Source organism: Chiloscyllium plagiosum, unplaced genomic scaffold (assembly GCF_037043375.1).
Source record: "Chiloscyllium plagiosum isolate Xiang-an unplaced genomic scaffold, Cpla_swu_hap1 HiC_scaffold_48, whole genome shotgun sequence".
NCBI lineage: Eukaryota > Metazoa > Chordata > Chondrichthyes > Orectolobiformes > Hemiscylliidae > Chiloscyllium > Chiloscyllium plagiosum.
This window is the reverse complement of record NW_028270186.1, coordinates 1,453,235-1,463,530: the sequence shown is the minus strand read 5'-3', so window position 1 is coordinate 1,463,530 and position 10,296 is coordinate 1,453,235. Positions and strand designations below refer to the sequence as shown.

General features: G+C 46.8%; 1 protein-coding gene across 1 annotated transcript in view; it reads right to left on the bottom strand.

Moving 5' to 3' along the window:
* The window catches only part of LOC122543011 (erlin-2-B-like), a 17,844-nt gene extending 8,247 nt beyond the window's left edge, over positions 1-9,597 (bottom strand). Inside the window, exons 1-8 of the mRNA XM_043681179.2 lie at positions 9,481-9,597; positions 7,605-7,686; positions 6,943-6,989; positions 6,198-6,259; positions 3,679-3,804; positions 3,059-3,132; positions 2,713-2,771; positions 1,063-1,154 (exon numbers count right to left, since the gene is read on the bottom strand). Coding sequence (XP_043537114.1) covers positions 1,063-1,154; positions 2,713-2,771; positions 3,059-3,132; positions 3,679-3,804; positions 6,198-6,259; positions 6,943-6,989; positions 7,605-7,686; positions 9,481-9,587 — 649 coding nt within the window. The 5' untranslated portion in view covers positions 9,588-9,597. The remainder of the gene's footprint in view (positions 1-1,062; positions 1,155-2,712; positions 2,772-3,058; positions 3,133-3,678; positions 3,805-6,197; positions 6,260-6,942; positions 6,990-7,604; positions 7,687-9,480) is intronic.
* Between the last annotated feature and the right edge of the window lie 699 nt (positions 9,598-10,296).

Below are 10,296 nucleotides of genomic sequence, written 5' to 3'. Positions count from 1 at the left end.
ACAGAACAAGCTGGTTCACTCAGTGTGACCTTCAACCCCTCATGACCCTTGGCCCCAGTATGACCCCACATGCCTATCACAATCCTCAGTCCCACTTTTGTACCATAATGTACCCCAACATCCAGTCTCTTTAACTGCTCTATGTTTAGCAGGAGACAGCTCATTGGATGCTCTTGTGTCAATCAAGTACACAGACTGGAGTTTATATAACAAACCTAACTGGTATTTAATGAGATCCAATTCACTGCTATAATCCTCCCTTTACCAGAGAAAGGCCATGACTTGGAGAGGTTTGACTGTCGGTTCTATTTTGACCCTGAAACGGATGGTGCTGATGACAGGTGCTTGCTGTGCCTTGCCTTTTATATAGACACTGCTTTAACTCCTACCAGGTCTCCAACACAATGGTCAGCAGGAACTCCCTTTGTTTTCAGCCATTCCCTGTCTGATATCTGAACACTGTAACATACTGAGCAGGTTTGTTAGGTTTCTTCACCTGCTTCGAGAACTTCCAAAGGGTAGCACAGTGCCTCAGTGGTTAGCACTGCTGCCTCTCAGTACCAGGGACACAGGTTCGATTCCAGCCTCAGGCGACTCTCTGTGTGGAGTTTGCACATTCTCCCCGTGTCTGCGTGGGTTTCCTCCGGGCGCTCCAGTTTCCTCCAACAGTCCAAAGATGTGGGGATTAGGTGGATTGTCCACGCTAAATTTGCCCATAGTGTTCAGGGATGTGTAGGTTAGGTGCATTGGTCAAGGGTAAATATAGGGTTGGGGAATAGGTCTAGGTGAAGGGTCGGTGTGGACTTATTGGGCCAAAGGGATTCTATGAATTTAAAGCTCTTCAAAGCAAAGGTACACAGCTGCTTAGCTGCTCCACGTCTCAGAATCCCAACAGACAGCGACAGACCCAAACTGGATTGCAATATGGGGTCAATGTGGCACAGAGAAAGTTCATTCAGCCCACCGAGACCCAGCAAAACCGAATCAAATAAACCTCAGGCTGGATTCAAAAAGAAACAACAGCTTGCAAGAGGTTTACTGACTCTCCCAACAAACACTGACCAATGAGTGCTTTCTTCCGTTCAGTCTCAGCTTCCTTCTCCACCACCTTCTGTTTCTGCGCCGCAATCAGTAATTTTGTCTTCTCACTCTCCCTGCCAGATACACAAAGGGGAAGCTGTGATCAGGAGCTGTATTCTCTACCAACCAGCCAGACAGAACCAAACCCCCCCTGCCAAGGAACACCACACAGATTTCACACGAGTCTCTCAGTGTCACCATTTTTGTTGTAAAACAATCGAGATGTTTAAAACAATCAAGGTATTTCACCGAGTACAGATAGAATAAATGCTGCCTCTGGTGGAGGAGTCAACACCAAGGGGACATGAGCTGATGTGGAATCGACGTCTGGTGATAATATTACTGGGCATGACGTGTAATTCAGGCACCCGCAATTAATGTCTGAGAAACAGGTCCCTCCACATCGGGTGGAGGAGCTCCAATTCATGAGTAAAACTCAAATTAAATACTACTATAATTTATAATGAGCACGACACCATCAGATTGTTGGAAAAGACATTGGGTTCACTGATGGCCTTCAGGGAAGGAAATCTGCTGCTACCTGACTTCAGACTCAGGCCGGTGGCTGACTTTTCAACGCTCTCGGAAATGGCTTAACAGCTCATTTAGCACTCCACCTTCCAGAGGGATGTTACTGGAAGCAGTTCAGAAAAGATTTCCTGGACCCATCCCTGAAATGAGCAGTTTACCTCATGATGAAAGGCTGCACAGGCTTAGTCTGTCACCTCGAGAGTTTAAAAGGATCAGAGATGATTTAATTGAAATGTACAGGATCCTTAGGGGACTTGACTGGGTCGATGTTAAAAGGAGATTCCCTCTTGTGAGAGAATCTACAGTGAGGGGTCAGGGCTTAAAAATAATGGGGTGTACATATTTAACACGAAGATGAGAAAACATTTCCTCTTTCGGAGGGTGGAGTGTCTTTGGACTCCCTTCCTCAAAACAGAGTGGATGCTAAACCTTTGAAGGCGCGGGGAGGTAGATTCTTGATTACCGAGGGGCTGAATGATTCTTGGGGATATGCAGAGATGTCAAATTGAGGCTAAAATCAGATCAGCCATAATCTTAGCAAATGGAGGAGCCGGCTAGAACAGCTGAGCAGACTGCTCCTGCTCCTCGTTCAAATATTTGTGGAATCTTGCTGTTGATCAGAGGCTGCTGCATTGTCTGTACTCGAGTGAACAGTCAGTCTACATTAAGTTAAAAATCACACAACACCAGGTGATAGTGCAACAGGTTAATGTGGAAGCACTAGCTTTCAGAACACTGCTCTTTAATCAGGTAGCTGGTGACAAAGGAATGATTCATTCCCTGGTGAAGGAGCAGCGCTCTGAAATAAACCTGTTGGACTATCCTGTGGTGTAGTGTGCTTTTTAACGTTGTCCACCCCCAGTCCAACACCAGCTCCTCCACATCATGGCTGTATTCAGACTGTGTCACCCTCCCTGTGTGAGTGAACAGTTGGGCCATTTTATGGCTGAATGTTTGGCTGTGGTTGGATATCTCTCGGAGTTGGGGGGGGGGGGGGGCAATTGAAGCTTTGGCAGAATTGAGACCTTCCCTCAGTCTCAGAGTGACAGCTGGGTTGATTTGCACAGATTGCTGAATTCTCGTGGAGTTCCCCAGACTCACATCAACTCGTAGTTCCTGCGAATGGTTTCTGGAATGTTGGGTTTGGTCACCCTGACGGCCTACGGAGGAATCACAAATAGCAGTCAGGGTTAATTACACAGTGTCTGACCACGATGGGATGTGACATCGAGATGTACAACAGGGGGAGAAACAAACTGACAAGACTGTGGCTCTGGTTTACAGACAGCCAGCCAGCCCAAACAGATTCCTCATCGTTTCTGCAGCTCCTGATTCAACACGAGATTCCCCCGTCAGTTCGGTTCCAGCTCCCCACACAAGTTGGCGCTGCTGATTTTCAATCAGACCAACACAATTCCATCAGTTAAAACAGTGAAGACAAACTCACGTGGATGATCAGACCTGGAGCCATGGCTGTTAAATCTTGTTGTAGTGCCAACTTCAGGTCCTCGTCTATCCGATCTGATAAGACAAGAAACCAGGCTCACCAGCAGCACTCTCCACACTTGGTGCCAAGCCAGACCCCCAAATCCTACAACAATTCAGAACCACCCAGAAGGCCACTCAGCCCATCATGCTTACACCAACCCATGAAAACAGCTTCCTTACCTTCGGCCAATCTCTGGCTTTCCCCCACACCCCTGCACAGTTTTGTTTTCTAACTAACTATCCAATGTCCATCCCATTTCCAGGTAGAGTAATCCAGAGCCTTACCCAAGTGAAGGAGGATTTCCTCACTTCCTAACAATCGAGAGAACTGCAGATGCTGTAAATCAGAAACAAACACGGTAACTGCTGGAAAAGCTCAATAGGTCTTGGCAGAATCTGTGGAGGGAAGTCAGAGTTAACGGTTCAGGTTGAGTGACCCTTCCTTGGTTCTGAACAGATGCTGCCTGGACCAGCTGAGCTTTTCTGGCTGTTTGTGTTTTGGTTTCTTCACTTCACCCTTGTCTCCTTGGCAGATCCCTTCAGCATCTTTGTCCATCAGCCCCAGGTGGAACCTCTTACCGAACAGCCCAATGTAGACTTCCTGCAGAGTGTGAACGCTGCAGAACTGGTTCAGCTCATGATGGATCTTGTTGAAGATGAGAGTCTTGTCGTAGTCTGCTGTGTAGTTTCTCACGATGTCATACACTGGGGGCAACAATTTCAAACAAATGACAGCGTTCAAACCACAACGCTTTGAAGACACCTCAGCAAAATGCATTAACTGCAGGCTCCAAAGGCACTGATGTGAGACATGAAAGATTCAACACGTTGACCCAAGAGTTGGCAGCATGTAGCAAACAGGAAAGACTGATCAGGCCTCCACTCCATTCCCTAAAAAACGAGAAGGCTGAAGTGTCACCTGATCAATACCTTCAAAATAATAAACCCTTTCTTCAATAGGTACAGAAAACAGATCTTCACCCTGTCATCGGTTGGAGACTATTAAATTGGGGAGGGTTCAGGAAAGATTTGCCTGGAAGATACTGAAATTGGAGGGTTTGAGTTATAAGGAGAGGCTGGATAGGGCTGGTACTTTTTCCACTGGAGTCTCGCAAGTTGAGAGGTGATCTGATAGAGGTTTATAAAATCACGAGGGGCAGAGATAAGGTGAATAGCAAAGCTCTTTTCCCTAGAGTGGAGGAGTTCAAAACTTGGGGTGTAACCTTTAGGGTGAGAGGAGAAAGATTTTGAAAAGGCATGAACATAAAACAGTACAGGCCCTTTAGCCCTCGATGTCATGCTGACTGTGCCCTGACGTTGATCTCACTCTAAGATCAGACTAACCGACATACCCTTCACTTTACTATCTTCCATGTGCCTATCCAAGAGTCACTTACATGTCCCTCAGGACTCTAACTCTACGACCACTGCTGGCAGTGCATTCCATGCACCCATCACTCTCTGTGTGAAGAACCACTCTCTGTCATCTCCCCGATACCTTCCTCTAATCACCTTAAATGTATGAGGGAAAACGTTTTACACAGAGAATGGTTAGTGTGTAGAATGAACTGCCAGAGGAAGTGGTGGATGCGGGTACAGTCACAATGTTGAGACGACATTTGGATAAGTCCATGAACAGGAAAGGTTTGAAGGGAACGTGGTTGCCATGGACTGGTTGGGCCAAGGGATCTATTTCCAAACTGTATGTTTCTGTGATTCTACAACAGAGGGAAGTCATAAATATCTGATCATAAATAAACCTAATGGGAACTCAGCAGAAACCTGTTTTTGACCCAGGGATTGGAAGTACACAGGACAGGCAGTTGCTTGCAATGAACAGCACAGATGTACCTACAAAGAGGTCAGTAAAAATCGGACAGAACTTGTGCTGGTGAATTGACAGGAAGTGGAATGGTGCATGGGCCAGTGGGGCCGAATGGCCAGGTTCTTTGCTGTACCTTGGGTCCAAAACAATAGGTCATCTCAGGACAGTCCCGGACATTTCCCAGCGAGGAAGCACAGTCAAGGGCTGAAATGAAGAGGTTAGTTTGCAGTTCTTCATTGGGTTAGCTGATCAAGGAATAAACCACTCTTCAGGAGGTGGGTTCTGGAAGGTGCCAGGGCTAATATTCGCCAAGTCTGCTTTTCCCTAAGAGATGAATTGCATCTTTGCAGCAGCACTATGTCTCAGTGGTTAGCACTGCTGCCTCACAGTGCCAGGGAGCCAGGTTCGATTTCAGCCTCGGGTGACTGTCTGTGTGGAGTTTGCACATTCTCCCCGTGTCTGCGTGGATTTCCCCCAGGTGCTCTGGTTTCCTCCCACAATCCAAAGATGTGTAAAGTTAAATGGATTTGCTGTGGGAAACATAGTTACAGGGGATAGCGAAAGGGAGTGGGTCTTGGGCAGGGGGCTGCATCTCGATGGAATGCTCTTCAGAAGGTCAGTGCAGACTCAATGGGCCGAATGGTCTCTTTCTGCACTGTTGGGATTCTATGATTTCATGACAATTTGATGACCATGAACTGTTCTCTCCGTACAGTTTAAAAACAACTCATTGCTGGCGTCTAGTGGCTGGAACCTGCTACGATAAGGAAGGTGGACAGAGCCACTTCTCAGACCGAGTGACAACAGCCTGAGATCATACAGTCCCTTCCGCATCACCCAACATCCCAAAGCGAGAGAGACGACGAGTCTGATAAGGATACACTAGAACAGCTGCTCCAAGGCTCGGTCAAACATAAACCTGAGGAAGGGAATGCCGTTGCAGGAGGACAGAGAGGGGGTGAGGCTTTCAGAGGGGAATCCTTGGCTGCCAGTGGGGGCACAGTGAAAATCCAGGACATGGAGGAGACCAGAACTGGAGGAGGGCTATGGGACTGCAGTAGGTGACAGAGACCAGAGGAGCAAGGATGAAAACACAGGCGGCAAGTTTCACATGAGGTGGTCGCGGTCAGAACGAGGGTCAGACTCAGTGTAGAGTAGGAACCAGGCTTCAGGTCATTGGAGGGAGGAGATGGGAAGGCTGGTGAGCAGAGTGCTCGCACAGTGCAGCCACAAAGTGATAAAGCAGCAATGGGACCACTGCACAGTTCCTTACCTGCACTTGGAATGAGGAAATTCACCACTTCAATCCTGTCAAAGTAGATCATGACACCACCACTGGCAGGGACAAAGAACAAAGAACCAGATTCAGCACACTGGAGTTTGACAAACTTCCCATTTGTGAGCCGAGGCCTGATTTCGCGATGGATTCGAAAGCAGCCTGTACTGCTTGGGATACTGTCAGAGCTAAATGACAACTGAGCAATTCTCAAACTTCGACAGAAGATGCGGTCACTGAACCAACTGGGTGAATGGCTGGAGTGCTGAGGGCTCCTCCTCAGCAACAGGGGAGTTTGCAGACTTCTCTCTTCAGAGGCTGACTCTATATGGAGCATCAGTACACCAGAGAGAAACACACAGCCTTTAAAACAGCCTGCAGTTCATTTCACATTCAAGAAAAGGACATTCCCTCAGGAGACAGTGTCTCCCGGGAAGTGAAATCGTCCACGGGACCAAGTCTGCCAGACTGCCAGCCAGATTACTCACAAATACCCCTGAAACAGTTGCACAGGAAACTGGTCCTTACTGTATCTCAACAACTGACCAAACAAAAACACATTAAGATCACAATGCTCAAGCTGAAGTGAGGAAATGGGGCTTATTGGCTATTTACACAAAAGCTGCTCACATTTATAGGTAAGGACAGAGGCAGGCCGTGTGCAATGCAACTACCCCCTCTCTTGGTTCCAGTTGGATAATCATGTGGCATAGGAGAGCTAACAAGACAAACACACAATTACCTTGTGCCACAAGGGACATTTTTTACTTCATCTGTCTGCACAGTATTCTGAAAGACAAAGGGTTGATTAAGACTTGAATCACTTTCGAAAAAGGCAGAAGAGTTCATCACTGAACACATCAGGCGTGTAATAACAGCATCACTTAGCCAGACAAGCCTTCGATAAGGAAAGGCAGATTCTAACAACAAAACACACAAGCTATGTCCACCTGAGAGAGAGTGTGTGCAGAGAATAATCAGAAAGGCCCTAGAGTCAAGGGGCTTCCCTAAAGGAAGAGAAAGTGCTCTAACAGAGGTGTTAAAAACAGTGAAAGGGTTTTACAGATTAAGCCAGGACAACTGTACCCACCACCAGGAAAGTTAAACATGGATTTTGTTGGGAAAACAACCAGGGGTGAGATCCGGAGAGCTTTATTCATGCAGCGAGCTGCAATGTGCAATACTGTGTCTGATTCAACAGCTACTTCCACAGGGAAATGAGATAAACATTTGGAAAAGAACAAACACACAGCGACGTAGAGGAAGGTGCTGCCTACACTAATTCAGGAAAGGGTGGACGCAGGATCGATGGGAGTATTAGAAATTGTAATGTGTAGCACAGACTTGTGGCATTGCTCAGCACAGTTCAAACATTGTGTGACATAACATGTCAAAAAAACCCACCTGTACAGCTTTGAAAGTGGTGATAAAGGGCAGCATGAGATGGAATCCTGGACCACTCGTTGCCTTTAATAATGCTCCACCCCTAAGAAACAATTAGAAGGGACAATCAGAGAGCAGGGGAACTCTGTATTCATCACAAACTCAAAGGCAGTTTCAATGCAGATTTCCCGATAGACATTACCCTCCTGGGGTGATGTGAACCCAACCCACACAGTGGGTTTGAGAAGGTGACCTGTTTTACACTCTGTCTGATTTGAAAGCTCACTGAATACTGTGTAATGATTGGAAATACTCAGCAGGTCTGGCACCGTCTCTGCAGAGACAAAGATACAGACAGACAGACAGAACCAGCGTTAATGTTTGAGCTCAATGAGACTTGATCAGAAGTGGAGACATTTTGAGGTGCTGCAAGTTGTAACTAATGCATGGAAAGGAAGCAGAAGCAGGGGCTGTGTGATAGAATTCAAGGCAGGAAAGATCGGAATAGTAAGCAGGGCGAAGGTGAAAGGAGATGTTTACAGCAACTGTGAGGAAACAAGACGTGGGGCTAGAGAACACGTCAATGGAAGAAACAGAGATGTCACCACCAAAAACTAAGATAGAAAGTAGGAAATACCAGCAGTGCTTCGTCCGGAGGCTCACTGAAGATGTTACCTGGTATGGTGACGAAACGTCTGAAAATTAACCTTCCAGCTCAGCGAGCAAACCTACATCCAGAACCTCAACCTGAGCTACAAACCTTCTCAAAACTCACTACCACCAAATCTGGCAGAATGGGAGCAGGATTAAAGTAATCAGCAACTCGAAGCTAGGGTTCCTGCTGGAGGATGGGTGAAGGTGCTCTGCAAAAGAACCTCTGCCCACAACTCAGTCTGAGTTTGTCTCTTCATTGTTTGGGAGATCAGGCAGCACATTGTAAGCAGTGACCATTCAAAGAAATCACTCTTTCACCTGGAAGTAATGGTGTTCAGGACCCTGGAGAGTGAAAAGGGACAAAGGAGGTTCAGCAGCACATGCAGGAAATGGAAATGAACACACACTGAGCGAACTGTTGACTAATGTGTGTGGGAAAGCTCAGCACAGGAAAAAGGAACCCAACATTGTCAGAGGGTCAAACTAGAAGAGAATTGTCTTCACACAGAGCATGCTGCCAATGGGTTCACAGGGGCTTGCTTGTTGCTAAATAATAGACAGGGACAAAGACAGACAAGTAAAAGCAGGGCAACGGGAGAGGCATGCGCTGCCAGGTCAACACAAGGGTGAGAATGAGAAGGGATTTCCAGTGAGATCAGCAAAGGGCAGAGAGAGTCTGGAATGTAAGAGAGGTGGTGGTGGTGGACGGGGTCAGGATCCGAGTCAGACAGGAGCAGAGGGATACAGATCCTTTGAAATTTGGCAATAGGTTTCGACAGTGGATTTGGATCAGCACAGGCTTGGAGGGCCGAAGGGCCTATTCCTGAGCTGTAAATTTTCTTTGTTCCCACATTTTATGCAAAAGGGCAGACACAAGGACAACTCCGGACAAATGAGTTAGAAATCTGACCCACATGCATTCCCATAACAGCACCTTTCACTTGGAGAATGAGGAAAGGGAAAGATGATTTTAATCAAGGTGGATTTTCTGAATGCTGCTAATGTATGCAGTTCCAGTGTCAAGGTCCTTGTTTGCAGTTTCAGGCCCGGCGATGTAGTCTGGGAGATGCACAGTGTACACTGATGGTGCCTCTTTCCAAAGCACTCTGCAGCTCCCATGCTGACACCTATGCTTTCAATTCTCTCTCTGACACACCACCATCAGACCTGAGTTGCACAACAAGGAGTGTGGAACAGCGTGTGAGAGACAGAGAGAGAGAGAGAGAAAGACAGAAAGTCTCACCTGTAGTAAACAGCGATGTGACCCTCTTCCACCTTGTGTACAGAGGAGAAGATCATGGCAGTAAGAATGGCAGCAGCGACTGCCACAATGGAGCTGAGCTGGGCCATCGCTAGAAACCTGTGGGATTACAGATGTTTGAATAACATTTCCTGAGCAGTGCAGACACAGACCATTCATCTATACCAGTGCTTATGTTCACTCATTAACTTCCTCCCACCCGAGAATATCATTGACTCCCTTGTGTTTGCCTTAAAACAGAACAATATGATTCATCTCAACTACTCCTGGTGCTGTTCCACATTGGCATCACTCCAGGGGAAAGAGGCTTCATCTCAGTTGCTTGTGTGATTTATTGATACCATCTTGTACTTAACAAGACATTTCTCCTTCAAACCTGTAAAACTCTTTCAACACTTCAAACACCCAGAAGCCTTTAACTGGAGGCATTTAACCAGTGGTGATGTAATTTAACGATAAATCCAGAAACCCCACTAATGTTCTGGGGTCCCGGATTCAAATCCCATCACACACGACTGAGGGAGATGAACGCAGGTTTTAAAATGTGCAATTAAAAACTGAACAACTGTTTTAAAAAGCTTTCCATTTACAATGTCCTTTAGGGAAGGAATTTGCTGTCTTTACCTGATGTGGCCTACACATGACTCCAGACCACAATCACGTGGGCTGACTGTGAATGGCCCTCTGAAATGGCTGAGAGAGTCATTCAGTTACATCTGAGGACCACTGGGGATGAGAAATAAATGCAGGCTCAGCCAGCCATTCCCACATCCCAACAGTGTAAACAAACCCTTTGCA